Genomic DNA, 20,167 nt, shown 5'->3' with positions numbered 1-20,167 from the left:
GGTGGAAAGTGAATATTGTTTCGCATCAAAAAGATGGAGCATATCATTTGCCAATGCCCAGTGTGTCAGTTCTTTGCTTGCTTTGTTTGCTGCATAGATCTTGTGCAGTTGGCAGAGCTGATGTATATATGTTAAGGACAGGTTTCAGAGTAGCAGCCGTGTTAGACTGTATCTGCAAAAAGAACAGGAGTATTTGTGGCACCTTAGAGACTAACAAATTTATTTCAGCATAAGTTTTCGTGAACTACAGCTCACTTCTTTGGATGCATAGAATGGAACACACAGACAGGAGATATTTATACATACAGAGAACATGAAAAGGTGGAAGTATGCATACCAACAGGAAGATTCTAATCAATTGAGATGAGCTATCATCAGCAGGAGAAAAAAACCTTTTGAAGTGATAATTGAGATGATCCATAGAAGGTGTGAGGAGAACTTAACATAGGGAAATAGATTCAATTAATGTAATGATCCAACCATTCCCAGTCTCTGTTTAAACCTAAGTTAATTGTATCTAATTTGCATATTAATTCGAGTTCAGCAGTCTCTCTTTGGAGTCTGTCTTTGAAGTTCTTTTGCCGCAAAATTGCCACCTTCAAGTCTGTCACTGAGTGATTAGAGAGGCTGAAGTGTTCTCCTATGTACATTGGCCATGTACATAGGCCAAACCGGACAGTCTCTACGCAAAAGAATAAATGGACACAAATCAGACATCAGGAATCATAACATTCAAAAACCAGTGGGAGAACACTTCAACCCGAAGAAGAGAGTTGTAGCTCATGAAAGCTTATGCTGAAATAAATTTGTTAGTCTCTAAGGTGCCACAAGTACTCATGTTAAGGACAATAAGCTTGCCAAAATACACACAGATTCTAGTTGTTTCTTCGTACTCTGTAGGAGGTAGGACCAAATATTCATTGATCTCCTGCTTCATGTAGATTGCCAACCCATATTTTGGGTGTTAATTGCTGGCTATAAGTTTACAGCTGTTGATGTTATAGCAATGGGTCTTTTTCTTCATTTGCAACATGGGTCTCCTGGAGGGCAAGGATGTTGGTGTTAATCATCTTCAGCGCTTTCTCCAAGAAGCTGCACATGGACTGTAAAAGGCCTTCAACATTCAATGGGCAGATCTCTACCCCAGGTTCAATCTGCCTAGTACATTGCCCCTGAAGCGGTAGGTGTATTTTTTTGGTCTTTTGCCTGGGAGATTGACAATCAATGTTTGGTCACCATTTTGATTATATTAGTCACGGTTTCTCACTTAACAGGGTGGACAGCATGAATATAATCATCTTCCACTCCATCTTATCAATGAAGTATGTTGGCAGCTGTTCGAAGTGGTTGATGCTTCGGTCTGGTGTCTGAGTTATGCAATCTGGGTTGATTAGCTGATTCAATATGAGAAATAGTTCTTCTGTCCCCAATTCTCTCATGCGGATTGAAGAGGAGAAGGTTCATTTTGCCTCCTTTATGTCAGTGGTGACGTTCAGAACAGTTTGTGTGCTAGCAGAGGGATTCAGAGTGTCTTTTGTACCACTGGTACTCTAACTTTCCACCTATGCACTTCACTGGCAGTAGTTCACCTGTGAAGCAGAGTATTCTTCTTGGTCAGTGTGGGAAGGTGGAGGAGAGGCCAAAGCATTGATGGTAAAGGACAACAGGTGATCGTACTGTTGTACCAACTCATCAGGACCTTGGCCTTGTATTTGGGTTACTTGTTCTAAGGAGATTTGAAAACTTTGGGAGTTCAGGAGTCTTTGGGGGCAAATCAGTTTTGATTGCTCTCTATCCTGATGGGAAGAAAGGAAGGCAGGCAGGCTTTGATCTCTGCCTAGAAGAGGTCATGATCAGCTCAGAAGAGTGGTATGTTGGTGATATCTCCAATATGCAGTTCTAGCTGGAAGACAGGATTCAACATACATACCACATATGGTGACATATATAGGTCAGAGATCAAGGTACTACCATATCTTTGAGATTGTCCATGTGAAGGTTGAGATAATTGAAGACAAGTAATCTGGGGATCCCAATACCATCCTCGACCATGTATTTGAGAGTTCATCTAGGAAGTTGTTGAAGTTTTCACCTGGAGGTCTGTAAAGCAATATAATTCTTAAATTCCTTTTGTCCTTTTGCCTCACAGACTACATGAATGCACTTTTTGTTTCTGGGTATAGGATTTCTTCAGTATCAGAGGCTGGAGGGGAACAGGATTGTTACTCCACTTTCTCTTATCTGGTGCATTCTGGATACTGTCTTGGCTTGTAACATACACATGAGAAGATTAGCTGTGTTAAGATAGGGTTGGAGGTGGCACTGAACCATGTCTCAGTGATGCAGGCAAGGCCAGTTGCTTCATCAAAAATGAGATTATGGATGGTGTAAGGATAAACAGATGAGCTTTCCTCTCTCTTATTGGTAGAGTGTGATCTGCCCCTTTAAAAAGGAATCTTGTGCTACAAGTAGTGCCACCAAGTGGAAAGGAAACTATTTCTATTTTTACAGGAGAAAAGTGATTGTGAAACAGTAGATAATCTACAGATGACAGTAATCTCTTCATCTAATGTTCAACGGGCTTAACCTGCTTAAAATTGGTTATACACTACACGATGATTATTAGAGTCTAGGGAGTAGCAGACAAGTGCAAAGCCCTCCTTACACATTTTGATTATAGAGCTGATCCTGTATAAAAAGAATAAAAACTATTTAAAATATTTATTTTGCAATTGTCAGAATAGTTACATTCCTTCCCACTGAGAGCAACAGTGTAGGTGAGGTAATATCTTTTATTGGATCAACTTCTGTTGGCGGAAGGTACAACTTTTTGAGCTACACAGAGCTCTTCTCCAGGTCTGGGGAAGGAATCATGCCATGCTAAGTTTATACTCTGCTGTGAAGCCAGGAATATGTTATTGAAAAGTATAAAAACCAAATACCTGAGGATGGCCACAGTAGTTGGAGTAACAGCCATAAAAGTGAAAACAACAGCAAAAAAGAAAAAGCCCAGGAATAGAGGCAAGAATGTGCATTGTGTTCGGCATTTCCCAGCCAGAGCCTCAAAAGGGACCTTTTCTGTGTCAGGTAATCTTTCTGGCAGCCCAATACAGGAACAGTTTTGGTAAGTCTACAAGTAATGCAAACAGCAAACAGTATTATTTCAAAATATGTAAAATTGTAAATTATAGAAATTGATAGAGATTAAGTAGTGATCAGATATCCACACATAAACACATACTTATTTCAATGACAGTGCCTGACTTAGTGAACCCTTAATTTATTCTGTGATATTTTTAGCCACACTATCCTGGTTATTCCACCTAATTTTGACAATAACTATACTTACTTACATGCCTCCAACTGTAAAGACTAACTCTCTCCTCCACTTATTACTTTGCTTTCCTCCTGGGCTGGTAAGCTACCACAAGAGGTCTCCAATTACCCAAACAACAGTTACTCCTGAACGCTGTCTGGGATATTTTGTATTTAGACATTAAACCTTTTTTGCCAGACTAATTATTAGATTAGATGAATTTTAATTTAAATCTTCCCCTTTATTATTAATTAGGCATTACTTCATTTTGCACTAAACATAACCTCAGGGTGAGAATAAGTAAACTGAGAACATGAAAAGTTAAATATTCTTCTGGTGTCCCCTCCATTCATCAGTGGATAGTTTCAAGCACTTTACAGAAAAAAGTAAAGCTGAGAATAAACAACCCAAAAGAGGACAGTCCTGTACTCCCATAAATATACCCTCTTGTTACAAAGTAGCAATATGAAACTATTCAAAATTCTGAAAGTATGAATGCTTTTTTGTCTGGATACCTTTCATGTGCTAGTTCTAATTTCTAAATAACCCTTTTTCATTATAGGCTAATAAAATTAACAGTTGCCTTAACAAACCCTTATTCCTAAATTACAATTGTCTGTCTATAACTTGGAAGGTTTCCCACATACACACACTTTATCCAGCAAGATTCTAAAGATCCACTTGTTCTGTCAGCATTGGCTGATTTAGTATTAATATTTTCAATAAAATTTCTGGTCAAACCTCTCCACTTCTACTAATATAATTCCCAAAGGTAGATTAGAGAAGAAGGATGGTCTTTTATAGTTAAGGCACTGCACTGGGACTCAGGTCTGCCAAAAACTTCCCCCTCATTTGTATTTTCTATTTGGACTGTAAATCAAAAACTGTATCTTATCATCTGTTTACATAGCGGCTAGGGCAATGAAACACTAATCTCAGCTGGCACCTCCAGGCTGTATTTTAAAGATAATGATAATATCACATATGGCACTTGAAGGATAGTATTATTGCAGTGGTACCCTCTTCTCCAGTGTTGTGCCTATTCAGCTTTTTGTCCTGTTTCAACTTAATCTAAATATCTTGTCCTTGTTCAAGTACAATACTCACTGGATTACTTTCATATTTCTCAGTCTCGACTTCCATATTCTCCACTCATTAGCAATGGAAAGGGCTAGAAACTGTAGAATGCTCTTTCTAATATAGCTTCCTATTCCTCAGAAGGTTGTTGGTACATTCCAGTGAGGTCAATAATGTATTATACCTTATTTAAATAGCACTATTATTGGGCATAGTGCACAACTTAAATGAAGGAAGGCAAAGCCTCTGAAAAACTTGCAATCTAAATACACAAAGTGCGTGTGTGTGTTGGGGCGGGCAGGATAGTGAGGAAAAGGTAAGATACAGAAGCAAAGGAACTAGGCACTTGTGTTTGGCACACACTATATTAAGGCAATTCCCCTATTTCCATTTTCTATTTTGTGGGGAGAGGAGGGTAGGGTGAGTGCTGTTTGTTTTAAATATGTTTACATGGCAAATACAAGCTAAATTCATAGAATATCAGAGTTGGAAGGGACTTCAGGAGGTCATCTAGTACAACCCCCTGCTCTGACCAGGACCAATCCCCGGACAGATTTTTTGTCCCAGATCCCTAAATGGCCCCCTCAAGGATTAAACTCACAACCCTGGGTTTAGCAGACCAATGCTCAAACCACTGAGCTACCCCTTCCGCAAAATTGAAGGATCTGAGGGAAGCAGGGGAATTAGTGATGCCCTTGGCACAGAAATGGGTGGAGCTACTAGAAGAAACAGTTATGGCTTCCTGGCTCACAAGCTGCATTTGCTCCAGCATAAGTTACAGCAGCCTGGAGATGGAAGAAGTAGTTGACAGAATGTGAAAATTATAATAAAACACTGTGATAACTGTATAACTCTAAAACACAGAAAACATATAATGTACAAAGAATAGTACACTCATCTTTTGGAACAAAATGGAGAACAGATATAGAAAAGAAAAGAAAATGTGTACTTTATGAAGATGAGATTAGATCCAGCCTTGTCATCTTCATGGTCTTCCAGCCTCAAGGCTTGCCACTTACTCTGGCCCAAAGAGCAGTTTGAATTAACCTTTCCAGCCAAACATGTCTAGCAAGTGCTTCATCTGTCATATAAACTTTAATCGAAACATAATACTCTTTTCCCTCATGCCAGTTCTTGTCTACTTGCTTTATACAAAAGTAAAAAATAACAACTTGAAGGCATACCCTCCAGGAAAAACATTCACGCAGCTTTCCCATATTAGCTAGAATGAGTATATCACTACTACAATATCAAATGAAAAGCTGGAAGACTGCCCTACTATAAAAAGTTATCACTACATTAGCCAACCTTTCCACTACCACTAGAGCAGCTTCATCATTGCTAGCCCTACTGTACGTAAGGTACTGGTGAGCAGGGCTAGATGACTGGCAGTATCACAATAGCATCCTTTGCCTACGCTAGCACAAACCATTGTTATCTCCAATGGAGGTGCACCATTTGCAGGAAGAGGTACAAGATTTCAACCTTCCTTCCTATCTCCCTGCAAAAAACAAAACAATAAAAACAGATGAAGACAGTGTGTCCCAGCACTGTCTAACTAAGAAGAATTAGATATATCCCACACTGCTACTTTAATGATACTATGACAAACTGTTTTGTTCATGTCTGACAGCACTCCAAGTCAGGCATAATACCCTGAAAAGAGAATCAAATAACCTTGAACTGATATCAAAGAGGTAATATGACTGACTTTCACGTGGACTCAATTAACTCATTCAGTTTGAAGTCAGCTAACTATCCACATCAACCTTCCTGCATTAGCAAGCATATTCTAATGTTTAATGAAATAATGGGAGAATGAGATGTAATTAACAGTAAACTATCAGAGGCCTTCAGAATCAAGTGAACACATGGAGTGTTTTTAGATGTATTTTAGTTTAACAGAGCCTCCAGATTTTTTTCAGTCTTTCAAAAAAAAGAGAGAGAGAGAGAGAGAGAGAGAGAGAGAGATTAATATTTCTTCAACAAGGAATAGCCACAACCTCACACAGATCCCTGTGTATAATGAGGTTGTATGGCTGTGCAAATTCCTGTCTAAAGATATGTCTACACTACGGGATTATTCCGATTTTACATAAACCATTTTTTTAAAACAGATTGTATAAAGTCAAGTGCACGCGGCCACACTAAGCACATTATTTCGGCGGTGTGCGTGCAGGTACCGAGGCTAGCGTCGATTTCTGGACCGTGGCACTGTGGGTAGTTATCCTGTAGCTATCCCATAGTTCCTGCAGTCTCCCTTGCCCATTGGAATTCCTGGTTGAGATCCCAATGCAAAAACAGCATTGCAGGTGATTCTGGGTAAATGTCATCACTCAATCCTTCCTCCATGACAGCAACGGCAGACAATCATTTCACGCCCTTTTTCCCTGGATTGCCCTGGCAGACGCCATAGCATGACAACCAGGCAGCCCGTTTAGCCTTTTGTCACTGTCACCATCTGTGTACTGGATGCTGCTGACAGACACAGTACTGCAGTGCTACACAGCAACATTCATTTGCCTTTGCAAGGTAGCAGAGACGGTTACCAGCTATAGCACCGTCTGCAATTGGAAACTGGTGATGACGTTTATCAGTCATTTTGCACCGTTTGCAATTGGAAATTGGTGATGATGGTTATCAGTCCTTTTGTACCGTCTGCTGCTGTCATGGGTGCTCCTGGCTGGCCTCGCTGAGGTCAGCTGGGGGCGCATGGACAAAAATGGGAATCACTCCCCAGGTCATTCCCTTCTTTATGTTTTGTCTAAAAATAGAGTCAGTCCTGCCCAGAATATGGGGCAAGTGTACTAGAGAACCAGAGAGCACAGCTGCTCTGGGTTAGAGCTCCAGAGATCCCACAGAAACGATGATGCCATTCTAGGGGGTGCCCCTGCAACAACTCCACCCGTTGCTTCCCTCCTTCCCCAACCCTCCTGGGCTACCATGGCAGTGTCCCCCTCATTTGTATGATGAAGTAATAAAGAATGCAGGAATAAGAAACAATGACTTTTTAGTGAGATAAAATGAGGGGGAGGCAGCATCCCACTGCTGTGATAGTCCAGGCAGTACAGATTCTTCATTAGACATGAAAGGGCGGGGCTGATGGAGCTCAGCCCCCAGTTGCTATGATGAGGACGATTTTCAATCCTTTTGCACTGTCTGCCGGGAATGACCAGGAGTCATTCCCATTGTTGCCCAGGTACCCCCGGCCGACCTCACCGAGGCCAGCCAGGAGCACTCACAGGATGATGAGGATGGTTTTCCACCATTTTGTGCCGTCTGCCATCAGGAAAGGAAGGGGAGGGGATGCTGCTGTTCAGTGCCGCAGCACCACATCTACCAGTAGCATGCAGTAGACATATGGTGACATTGAAAAAAGGCGAGAAATGGGGGGGGGTAAATTTACGAGATATACCATGAATCACCAGGGACAATGTTTTTGACCCTTCAGGCACTGGGAGCTCAGACAAGAACGCAAATGCTTTTCGGAGACTGTGGGGACTGTGGGATAGCTGGAGTCCTCAGTCCCCCCTCCCTCCCTCCCTCCATCAGCGTCCATTTGATTCTCTGGCTTTCCATTACGCTTGTCATGCAGCACTGTGTTGAGTCCCTGCTGTGGCCTCTGTCTGGAGATTTTTTCAAATGCTTTGGCATTTTGTCTTCTGGAACGGAGCTCTGATAGAACAGATTTGTCTCCCGATACAGCGATCAGATCCAGTATCACCCGTACAGTCCGTGCTGATCAGCGCTCCACGCTGGGCAAACAGGAAATGAAATTCAAAGTTCGTGGGGCTTTTCCTGTCTACCTGGCCAGTGCATCCGAGTTCAGATGGCTTTCCAGAGCGGTCACAATGGTGCACTGTGGGATGCCGCCCAGAGGCCAATACCATTGAATTGCGGCCACACTAACCCTAATCCGACATGGCAATACCGATTTCAGCACTACTCCCCTCGTTGGGGAGGAGTACAAAAATCGGTTTTAAGAGCCCTTTATATCGATATAAAGGGCTTCGTTGTGTGGACGGGTGTAGGATTAAATTGGTTTAACGCTGCTAAATTTGGTATGAATGCGTAGTGCAGACCAGGCCCAATTTACCTTTTTACTCAGATTCTACATGGTCTCTCTGTGGTAGGTAAAGCCATGAAAGAGGCAATTTTCTTGCCATCTTCTAGCTTACCTTGACTGGCTGCTATTCTGCCTGCCTTCTCCCACTGTGCATTTTTCAGCATTTTCCACAGCAGGGGAATCTAAGAGTTTACTGTGCCTGAGGACATGGCAAGATGATGATACTTCTCAATTCAGGACAGCATGGACAAGAATGGCCTGCTTCAGATTTAGAGGCAAAGGGCCTGAAGCACTGTTTTGGGGAGATCAGGAGGAAGCAACTGCCAACCAGAGTTTATAAACCAAACATGAGCAGGTCTCCATATGTATTGGTCTTAAAAGTTCCACACAACAGCTTCCTTCCTTCTCTTGTGGTGCAGTTCTTATACTTCTACCTGGCTAAGTGTAGCTGCCATCTTCTGCAGGCATCCTTTTGGTACTGAAGCACTGTATTTTCCCTGATCCCCAGGCTGCACCCACCTACAGAACTAAGTCCTGCATGAATTTAGTGAAAGAAATTCAGCAGAGCAGGACTTAACTCTCAGAACCAGAACTGCTTTGGAGCAAGAGCAGCATGCGCTAGCACAACTCTCTCCCCCCCTGAAATTCACTTTTTCTGGCTGTAACCATAGCATTATCCTTGCCTCCGAATTCTCCTCTACTTGCACGTCTGTAAACTTGCTCACTAGCACTTCTGCAACACTGCCTATTAAAGGAAATAACTTTAATGCCACCTCTGCTGAAATCCCAAGTTCCTTCCTCTCATCTCACCTTGACATTTGAAAGGCTATTCTCTAGTGGATCACAAAATAATTACTCTTAAGAGTCCAGCACAAGCAAAACGTTTTTGCCCCAACCTTCCGAGACTGCTCTGGCACTCTTGCACAGAAAGCCAGCAGCTTTTGGAATTATTTTGATCCTAACAAACCTGCATGAACTGATAATGCATTTGGGGCCTTACTGTATAATCATGGATAAGGATCCATTTATCAATTTAACACTGACTGGAGGCACATGATTTTTTTACCCAAGCATCTGAGCCCTATCATCATCTGAGCCCCAAATAAAGAGTTTAGATAATTTCAGATTAATTAATCCATCCTGTTCAAAGTTCACAATTTTATTTTATTGGACTATATTACAGGGATGAAGTTTGTTAAAACAGCAGTAACTTATATTAAGGTATATGGGTCAATATCAAGTAATCCTGTGCTGGAATTCATCTCTCAGTTTACAGCCTGATTCAGAGACAAAAATAATAATAATAATAATAATAATTTTCTGACAAGTCAGCAAAGAAAATTCAAAATAATTTCTAGATACATAAGCAAATCCCAAAATCCAGGTGTTGATTTAAAGCCACTGGCTGTTTTGGACACTAAAAATTACCAATAGTAGCATCTTCTGTTTAGTCCATCTATTGTTTTATGGAATGAGTACAGTGCTGGAATTGTCACAGAGAACTACATTTGCAACAAAACACTGCAGACATGTAACAACTATGAAACACTAGACCCCACATTCACTTCTAGGTTCAGAGAGGGGGTTTCGTTTGGGTTTTCTTTTCTTTTTCTTATTTTAATTAACAATTATGTATTATAAAGCTAATGTTGATTCACTGTTTTGTTGTAATGGAAACAAATATCTTTCATTTAATAATAATTGAAAATGGCATACAAATTTTGCTAAGAAACAAGATACAGAATAAACTGTGCATTTTTTTCATGTTAAAGACATAGCATAAAAATACCTTTTTCCTTTTTTGAACAGTAAAAGATGTACATCCTGCAAAACAGGGAGAAAAATACTGGACTTCATCTCTGCCACAAACTGGGTAATAAAAGGAGCGTAAGCAGTTGCAGTTAGCATTACATGGTGCAGTCAAGTTCTGTAACTTGCCTGTTCTGTAAGGTAAAGATTAAACAGGCAATGAGTAAACAATATATTTCATTAACTCAGTTTAAGAATAATTTACAATAGAGAATAGAGAGACATGAGTCAGTAATCGAATGCTCATATGCTCCTAATCTACAGTTCTACACAAACATACATTACTACCATAATAACATTCAAACTAATTACAAAGTAAAGATCACACTTCTCTGTGAAATTTTTATACTTATTGTAATACCTAAAATTACTATACTGAAAAATTAAGGGAAAAATTCTAGTTTGTATACTCAGTGCATTTGACAGCACTTGTCTAGTGATTTTTATTATATACTCTGTATATTCAGCTTCCCTAGCTGTTTTTTGGATCATTAACACAGCTATAGACAAGAGAAAAAACACATTTTAAAGATAAAGCAGAAAATTATATTGTAAAATAGAAGCCATTTTAACTGCTTTTATTGATCAAGTATCCTGTTGATTTTATTCCTTTAACTCAGTCTGACTCATGATCCATCTCTCTGATATCTACTGTTTTATTAGTCCCTTAGCCAGATGACAACTGGATTGTTCAAACACAAAGAAGGCTACATGTGCTAACTGCATAGCGGCAAGATAACACCTAAGCTCTCTTCCAGAGCTGCACAACTGTTCTGGCTCTGGGAATTGGTAACATAGATAAAGGAGTTCTTTAACTCCTGTGTACTACAGATGCATATTCTAGGTTTAGTCTTCTCACCTCCAGAGTGGCAAAGTTACTATACATCTATAGTTGAAGTAAACTTCATGCACAGCCTTATAACATTAAACTGTTAAAAGTTATATGAGAAGCAAATTAGAACAACTTTCCCCCAATGCACAAGGATGGGACAGGATGACAATGATTTTGAATTTCCTGAGGGTAACAGCACATTAAACAACTTTGCATTATAAGCTGTTTCACAACTAGTTCTACTGAAACTAGGGAATGCTGCAATATCAGTAGTTTAAAAATCAAGCTATATTGTAAAGTGAGTGGTACAATGTTAGTGTCCAAACTATCACTTAAACACCCTCCAATTTCAATTGGGAGAAATTTGGGTCAGTTTATAAACTTCTATTTTTATTATGTACTCCTAGAAGTAGGCTCTTAAAAAATATAAATGCATATCTTTAAAAGGGAAATTCACTTCTCCTGCCAGTGACTGTTCAGTTAGCTATAAAACTAAGTTATTATGCACAGCAGTCAAACTGCATGTGGAAGGCTACATTAAAGTACTATGTCTAGAAGCATTCAGTCATTTTACTGAATGGTAATATGTCTTTGTTCTTTATAGTTATACAAAAAGAATTTTCTGCAGACATAAATTTTTCAGAAGTATACTGGAAACTGAGTTAGCAATTCTCCTATCAAAGAGCAAATCCAGGCACATAGAGAAAAGACTATTGTGTTTATTTGTTGCACGTGGACTCTAATGCAACTGAAGCAAGTGGGAGAAGCTTTTACTCCACTACTTTTCCAGAGAAACTTGACTGGTAGAACCAGCTGGTTGACCCTAACAATCCTCATAGGGAAAGTGTAGTTTTTGCAAAACAGAGACTGGCATTCAGTGTGCCATCAGAACAGCAGTGATTTCACCACATTTATTCTCAAGGAGGTGAAGGGGCTGTTGGTGGGGCAAGTTTTTCTCCTGAGATACTATCATAATAGAGTCGAGAATGCACAATGCATTAGTTCCGTCCATGGTCTCAAGTGAACCATTTTGACATTTCAACTGTACAAAATCACCACTAATGCTAATTAAGTTTTCTTGGTGAGAATCAGAGCACAAAATGATATCAGCACCATGTCAAGGATTGTTTCTACGTGTCTGAACTCAAAAATTTTACAATGAATTATTTTCAGCATTAATAGGTGCAGAAAGATTGGTACTACACTGATACAAAGGCAAAGGGCATAAAAGTATCTTTATCTTCTACAAAGAGGTAGTGTTATGATGGCTGCCTTCAAAATTTCCAAACAAAACAACAAACATACACCTACTTCACAACTTCAGGGAACTATATTCAATTTCAACTCAAGCATCAGTCAAAACACTCTTGTAAAGAGAGATTCTCAGAGGAATGTGTCATCAGTTCAGTACCTAGGGATTTAGCCACACCATATTCAAAGTAGGTGTCAGTCATGTGATTAAATTCCCACAAGCTCATAGAATCTCTACCAGTTACCATGTCTACAGATTTAGCTGTGTATTGTTCTAAAGTTTCCCAAAGAACCTATGAAGAAGTGCTATTTTATTAAATTCCCTTTTCTTTCCCAGTCATTTTGTATGTCATTTGTCAGACCAAGCCCTCTGACAGGTAACATGATTGACAACATAAAAATGAACTGTTGCCAATGGATGCCAGAAAACAGTGCAGCTGAAATGGTGCTGATAAGTTTAGCTGTGAGGGTTGAGACAGACAAGAAGTCTTTGACATCATTGCAACAACTATGCAGGATTCAACCACAGTTGCTGAAATGATGCTGAAGAGAGCATGGCTTTTTATAGACCTGCTGCTAATCATCATCGGCAGTGGTTCAGTTGCACCTGTTGTCCACAGCAGTTCACTATTTTAGTGCAAAGATACTGTAGAGTTATGGATACAAAAGATTTTCCAGTATAGTTCTGTTTCACGCATTCAGAGTTTTCAAGAAAATTCTCTTTTCCTTTTGGGCTAGAGTTTTCTATGTATAATCTCTTCCCGTAGCTAAGTGTGCACTTCCCAAATCCAGGTTTCTTATGTTAGATATTCAAAATTTTAAAACTTCTGTACTAATTTTCCTTGAAGTTGGCTTCATTTTAGATCTTAGCAAGACTAGCAAAATGCCTTGTTTGAAGAAAAAGTTTAAAGTTGGCTCACTGAAGTGGTTTTCTTTACTTTAGATCTATGTGAATATAAAAAGATTTTAAAATGAATATTCAAAAGAACTATTAACTTCAAATCTCCTGTAAACTGAGGCAGCATTAAGATTCTATAATTAGGAATTGAAAAGTCAGAACATGTGAGTTAGAGTTTTTAGAACAGCCTTGCAGTGGACAAGACACTAGTCTGCGGCTTGGGAGAGTTAGCTTCAATCCCTTGCTCCTTCACAGACTTCCTGTGTGTTCTTGGGCAAGTCTCTTTCTGCTTCAGTTTCCCATCTGTAAAATTGGGATAGTAGTACTTCCCTATCTAACAGGGTGTAGAGGATTAAAGATTGTGGGGTACTCAGATATTATGGTGATACATGCAGGGAAGCAGGTTATGTGAAATTTAAGGTTTTTTAACCTTAAAACCCTAAAGGACACTTCATGACTTTTACGCCAGTGATTTTCAATGTAGTAAGATGGAGTTGGGTGTCCAACTCTTTTGAATTTCATTAGCAATTGGGCAACTAACTCCCTTCAGCTCCTTTGAAAATCCTAGCCCATGGCTTTAACTGTGTAACCTTAAATTTGCATTATTGTGTTTTTGCATTTAACCATGTAAGACACACGAAAATGTTTAGCTCTTATTCTCACATTCTTCTTTAGGAGTTTGGGGATAGTCACCATTTCATGCTGTGTGTCTTATTTCATGTTTTAATATATTAAAAAATATTTCACTAGACTACTGTATCCTCAAAGTATCTGATATATTCAGTTATGAATCTAGTTATTGTCTCTATTATAAGTTGTATAAGACTACAGGTGAAACTCTATGTTTTGTTTCATTTTCCTATTATATGTGTGAGAGAAAGAGTTTTGACTTTAATTCATGAATACTAATACAGACAGATTCATAGATTCCAAGGCCAGAAGGGACCATTATGATCATCAGGTCTTATATACCAGAGGCCAAAGAACTGCCCCAAAATAATTCACATAAAGTGAACTCCATCTGATAATTTACATAAAGTGAATGAGACATATTTGTCCTAGATTAATGTATCTCAATTTCTCTGTTTCCAGCTTATGCTACAATTTTTGATGTTCTTCACTGTTCACTTTTTGCAGTTACATGACATTGTTCCTGGGTATTCCTCAGCACATCAGAAGTGGCTAAATCCGATATTTAGGATCCCGGCTCTCCCAGACCATTTAGGACACAAACTCCTCTTTCATGCACATTGTAGGAAGCGCATGGGTTCACTTGCATGTACTTGGTTTAGAGCCACTTGGGGCCACCAAAGTGTTCAATTTATGGCAGAAAGAGCAAAAGACAGAAAAGTTAGAACAGCAGTTTCTTAATTATTAATCAAATTAAAGGTCCTATTTTTGTCACCATATTGTTCTGACAACATATTAAGCCCTTTTCTAAAATTAAAGATGGGGAATTGGAACAAAATATTGAGAAGTCATTTACCCAGTTGCATTGCATATAACTGATATTTATGCTTATCTTTAAATGGAAGCTAGAATCCCTAGGTACCAGAGCATGGAATTTATTTTCCACAACACCATCTGGCTCTTTGGCAGACCCTCAAACAATTGGAGTTGCCTCTAGCTCTGTCACTCCATGATAGAATAACTGGCTGCTGATGAGTTGTCTGAGTTTCAGGATAGCTGATATTTTCCTTTTTTATTCTGCTTGATTCACAGCAATGTGTGTCCTTTTATCTGTTTATGAAACAGGAGTAATTTAAATCTCTTCAGAGGCTCTGTGTGAAAGAAATGAGTGCTTTTACTACCACTTGAGCTTTCTGTGAAAGCCTGCACATTTAAAAGGTCCCTTTGCTGGTACCATCTTTAATCAAATTCGGATTATTTTGGCTAATCATCAGTACAATATGCAGATTGCCACAAACATTTGTACAAACTGTTTCTTCCTACAGCGGGTCCTCAACTACTCTCTTAAAACATGTATCAATTCCAAATATTTTAAGAATTGGAAAAAAAATTGTAAAGAGTATTTATGTTAAAAGCAGCATTTCAAACTGAAAATATGTTTATCGTAATTAAACTGTAACATCGAACATTGAATATCTGAATGTAGACAAGTGCAAAATAATGCACTGGGCAGCACAGTATGGGGAGGAGATGACCAACTCTCTGTGGAAAAAGAAGAGGTTCAGCACTACTTAGAAAAGCTGGACGAGCACAAGTCCATGGGGCCAGATGCGCTGCATTCAAGGGTGCTAAAGGAGTTGGTGGATGTGATTGCAGAGCCATTGGTCATTATCTTTGAAAACTCATGGCAATCAGGTGAGGTCCCGGATGACTGGAAAAAGGCTAATGTAGTCCCCATCTTTAAAAAAGAGAAGGAGGATCCAGGCACTACAGGCCAGTGAGCCTCACCTCAGTCCCTGGAAAAATCATGGAGCATGTCCTCAAGGAATCAATTTTGAAGCACTTTGAGGAGAGGAAAGTGATCAGGAACTGTCAGCATGGATTGACCAAGGGCAAGTCATAACTGACTAACCTAATTGCCTTCTATGAGGAGATAACTGGCTCTGTGGATGAAGAAAAAGCAGTGGATGTGTTATTCCTTGACTTTAGCAAAGCTTTTGATAAGTTTCTCACAGTATTCTTGCCAACAAGTTAAAGTATGGGCTGGATGAATGGACTATAAGGTTGACTGAAAGCTGGCTAGATCATCAGGCTCAACAGGTAGTGATCAATGGCTCCATGTCTAGTTGGCAGCCAATATCAAGCGGAGTGCCACAAGGGTCAGTCCTGGGACCGGTTTTGTTCAATGTCTTCATTAATGATCTGGAGGATGGCATGGATTGCACCCTCAGCAAGTTTGCAGACAACACTAAACTGGGAGGAGTGGTAAATAAGCTGGAGGATAGAGATAGGATACAGAGGAACCTAGACAAATTAGAGGATTGGGCCGAAAGAAATCTGATGAGGTTCAACAAGGACAATTGCCAAGTCCTGTACTTAGGATGGAAGAATCCCATGCACTGCTACAGACTAGGGACCAAGTGGCTAGGCAGCAGTTCTGCAGAGAAGGACTTAGGGGTTATGGTGGAAGAGAAGCTGGATATGAGTCAACAGTGTGCTCTTGTTGCCAGCAAGGCTAATGGCATATTGGGCTGTATAAGTAGGAGCACTGCCAGCAGATCGAGGGATGTGATCATTCCTGTCTATTTGGCATTGGTGAGGCCTCATCTGGAGTACTGTGTCCAGTTTTTGGGCCCCACACTACAAGAAGGATGTCAAAAAATTGGAATGACTCCCGTGGAGGGCAACAAAAATGATTAGGGGGCTGGAGCACATGATTTATAAGGAGAGGCTGAGGGAACTGGGATTATTTAGTCTGCAGAAGAGAAGAGATAGCTGCTTTCAACTACCTGAAAGGGGGTCCAAAGAGGATGGATCTAGGCTATTTCAGTGATACCAGATGATAGAACAAGGAGTAATAGTCTCAAGCTGCAGTGGGAGAGGTTTAGGTTGGATATTAGGGAAAACTTTTTCACTAGGAGGGTGGTGAAGCACTAGAATAGGTTACCTAAGGAGGTAGTGGAATCACCTTCCTTGGAGGCTTGACAAAGCCCTGGCTGGGATGATTTAGATGGGGATTAGGTCCTGCTTTGAGCAGGGAATTGGACTAGATGACCTCCTGAGGTCCCTTCCAACCCTGATATTCTATGATTCTATGGATGCACACTGGAAAACACAATCCCAACTATACTTACAAAACGATGGGTTATAAATTAGCTGTTACTCAAGAAAGAGATCTTGGAATCATCATGGATAGTTCTCTGAAATCATCTGCTCAATGTGCGGTGGCAGTTAAAAAAGCTAATGGAATGTTAGGAATGATTAGGAAAGGAATAGATAATAAGATAGTAAATATCATAATGCCACTATACAAATCCATGATACAACCACATCTGGAATACTGTGTGAAGTTCTGGTCATCTCATCCCAAAAAAGATATATTAGAATTGGGAAGAGTACAGAGATGGCCAACAGAAATGATGAGAGGTATGGAACAGCTTCCATCTGAGGAGAGATTTTAAAAACTGGCACTGTTCAGTTTAGAAAAGAGATGACGAAGGAGGGGAGATATGATAGAGGTCTATACATTCATGAATGGTGTGGTAAAAGTTAATAAGGAAGTGTTATTTACTCCTTCACATAAGAACTAGGGGTCACTCAATGAAATTAATAGTCAACAATTTTAAAACAAAGTATTTATTTGCACAGTATACACTCAACATGTGGAACTCAATGCTAGGCGATGTTGTGATAGTGAGAGAATGTCAAAAAATATCAGTGTAAATGCTGAGCATACAAAGTGAACAAACCAGACACAAAGAAATAGCATTTTCACTGATAATCCTATAACATCTTGCCTGATACTTGCTTTTACTTCAAGTGAAATATTTTCTTACTGAAGAGTGGTACATTTTTATGCTGATGATATTTCGTTTACTTTTAGCATTGTTAGATTACATTCCCCAAGGCCAAAATTATAACTGAGTTCACAAAATAAAATGGATAAGTTCATGGAGGACAGATCAATCAATGGTTATTAGCCAAAATGTTCAAGGACATAACCAGTGCTCTAAATGTCCCTAAATCTCAATGCCAGAAGATGGAACTGGATGACAAGAGATGGATCACTCAATAATTGCCCTGTTCCGTTCTTTCCATCTGAAGCATTTGGCACCAGCCACTATTTGAAGACAGGATACTGGGATAGACAGACCATTGGTCTGACCCAGTATGGCCAGTCTCATGTTCTCATCTCCTATTTGTGCCTTTAAAAATCTCTCTTTAAATGGATAGCTTTTTGATCTAATAACTGCATTTTTAAAGGGGCCTTCTGAATAGAAAATTTAAATAGTAACAATAATAAAAGTATTCTTCTGAAGAATCATATGTTATACTTTTATAAAGACCAACAGAGTTAGAATATAAAGTTAGAAAGCTATAGAAAAACCAAGTAATTTTCAAGTACAGCAATGTAAACTGTAACTTTTGTCTCCCTTATCCTATGTTGGAATTTATTAAACTTGTTCACATACAAATGCATCAATGACAAGATGGATAACATAGATATCATCAACGATGATCATTTTGAGGTGTTTTGCTTAGCATCGAAGTAGTCCAGCACACAAGGACACACCACTTGCTTTCTCTTCACTTCATGCAGAACACCTGCACATAATAATGTGTGTGTGTGTATATATGTGTACACACACACACACACACACACACACACACAGATATTTGAGAATGAAACAAAATTTCTTATACATTAAGGGCAAGCTGATTATCCTTATAGAAGGGCCGCATGGAGACTGGGTGTCAAATGGAAATGCTGAAGTTGCTCAAGAAGTCAAATCCATTAACAGAAAGAGACCAGAATCCTTATAGATACAAGCATAGAATCAGACTAATTGAAAGTTTCAAATAAAACTACTGTAGTCCAGTAGATAGGCCACTTGAGTGGGACTCTATTTAGACAAGTCACTCCACCTCTGTTCCACTCCCCGACTCCAACCCCAACACATAACAGAGTCAGTCTGGTCTACTCAGTATGAAAGTTCTTTGGGTCAGGAGCTATCACTTCCTATTGTGCTTGTAGTATAATGGGGCCCCATCCTAGCTGCAGTATCTAAGCACTACTGTAATAATAAGTAACAAAAATTCTCTACCTATTTGTGAACACACTCCCCAAGCACAATTAAAAAGTGTACTAAAATACTGCTATCAATATCTACCTGTGTAGATTTACTTACCCACTGGAATTTAAAACAATTCCTATAAGTATACTCTCTGGAACCAGTTGTTCTGAAAGTAAGGTTAAAATATAACTTTATGTATTTTTTAGTGTTTAACACTGTTCTGACTGATCCTTTTTCTTCCATACTTTTTTTTTCAGTAGTTTTTTTTTTCAGAAGAAGCCACATTAAAACTAGAATTCTATCCCTTGTAGGTGAGATTTTTGCCTAATCTGAGTAGGAAAAAGGTAGCTCTCATTTGATTTGAACAGAATTTAGCATTTAGCATTCTAATACCTGGATTTTTCATTGACCATACTACAGGACAGTATCCATTAGAAGATATGCAAGAATAAAAGAGAGGAAGAATAAGTCAAGAGGAGCATCTGACCCAACAGACCATGTTTCACTGATGCACCCATCCCAAACTAAAGAAAAACAGTTGATAAAATTAGAAGTAAAATGTTAGCTGCACAGGAGGAATGGACACTTCAACAAATGAAAGAATTCCTAAATCAGGGCCAGGAAGGCTTAACAAAGCTCTGTCTCCAGAAAGCAGTCCAGATAAATAAGGGAGATACACAGAGAGAGTGACACCATCTACACAGCTCCTATGAGCAAGACCACCTGCCAGGGTTAACAGAGTTGGGCTAGCAGGGTTTATACTAGCACTCTAAATATAGCTGTGAAGACAACACTTATAAGTTGCAGTTCAGGCTGACACTCAGGCTCTGAAGCTAAGGAAGGGGGGATGGACTTTGGAGCCCAAGCTCCAGCCCAAGCCACAAGTTCCAAGTGCTGTCTACATACATATTTTTAGAGCACTAATGTGAAACATGTTACCCCAAGTCTGTCGCCCCAGGTTAGAAGGCTTGCTCCTGTGGGCTGTGTAGATATACCCCAAGTGAGCAAAACCACTCTTGTCTAGATTTCAGCAGCTAGAGTTGTCCTGCTGGCCAAAAAGGCAAGACCGATGCAGCTCATGTTCTTTATCCAGGAAGGCCAGAGCCCTGGCCCTTTGCATGACTGGCATAAATGACTGACACAATGTTACCTGATCTCAGATGAGGCCTACCTCACTCCACCTAGAATAAGATCAATTTACCAGTTAAGTTGC

General features: G+C 39.6%; 1 protein-coding gene across 1 annotated transcript in view; it reads right to left on the bottom strand.

The window, feature by feature from the left end:
* SLCO4C1 (solute carrier organic anion transporter family member 4C1) overlaps positions 1–20,167 on the bottom strand; it is a 97,126-nt gene that overhangs the window by 9,693 nt on the left and 67,266 nt on the right. The window contains exons 9-10 of the mRNA XM_030567869.1: positions 10,249–10,402; positions 2,943–3,130 (exon numbers count right to left, since the gene is read on the bottom strand). Coding sequence (XP_030423729.1) covers positions 2,943–3,130; positions 10,249–10,402 — 342 coding nt within the window. The remainder of the gene's footprint in view (positions 1–2,942; positions 3,131–10,248; positions 10,403–20,167) is intronic.

This window comes from Gopherus evgoodei, chromosome 6 (assembly GCF_007399415.2).
Source record: "Gopherus evgoodei ecotype Sinaloan lineage chromosome 6, rGopEvg1_v1.p, whole genome shotgun sequence".
Taxonomy (NCBI): Eukaryota; Metazoa; Chordata; order Testudines; family Testudinidae; genus Gopherus; species Gopherus evgoodei.
This window is presented reverse-complemented; position numbering and strand designations above follow the sequence as displayed.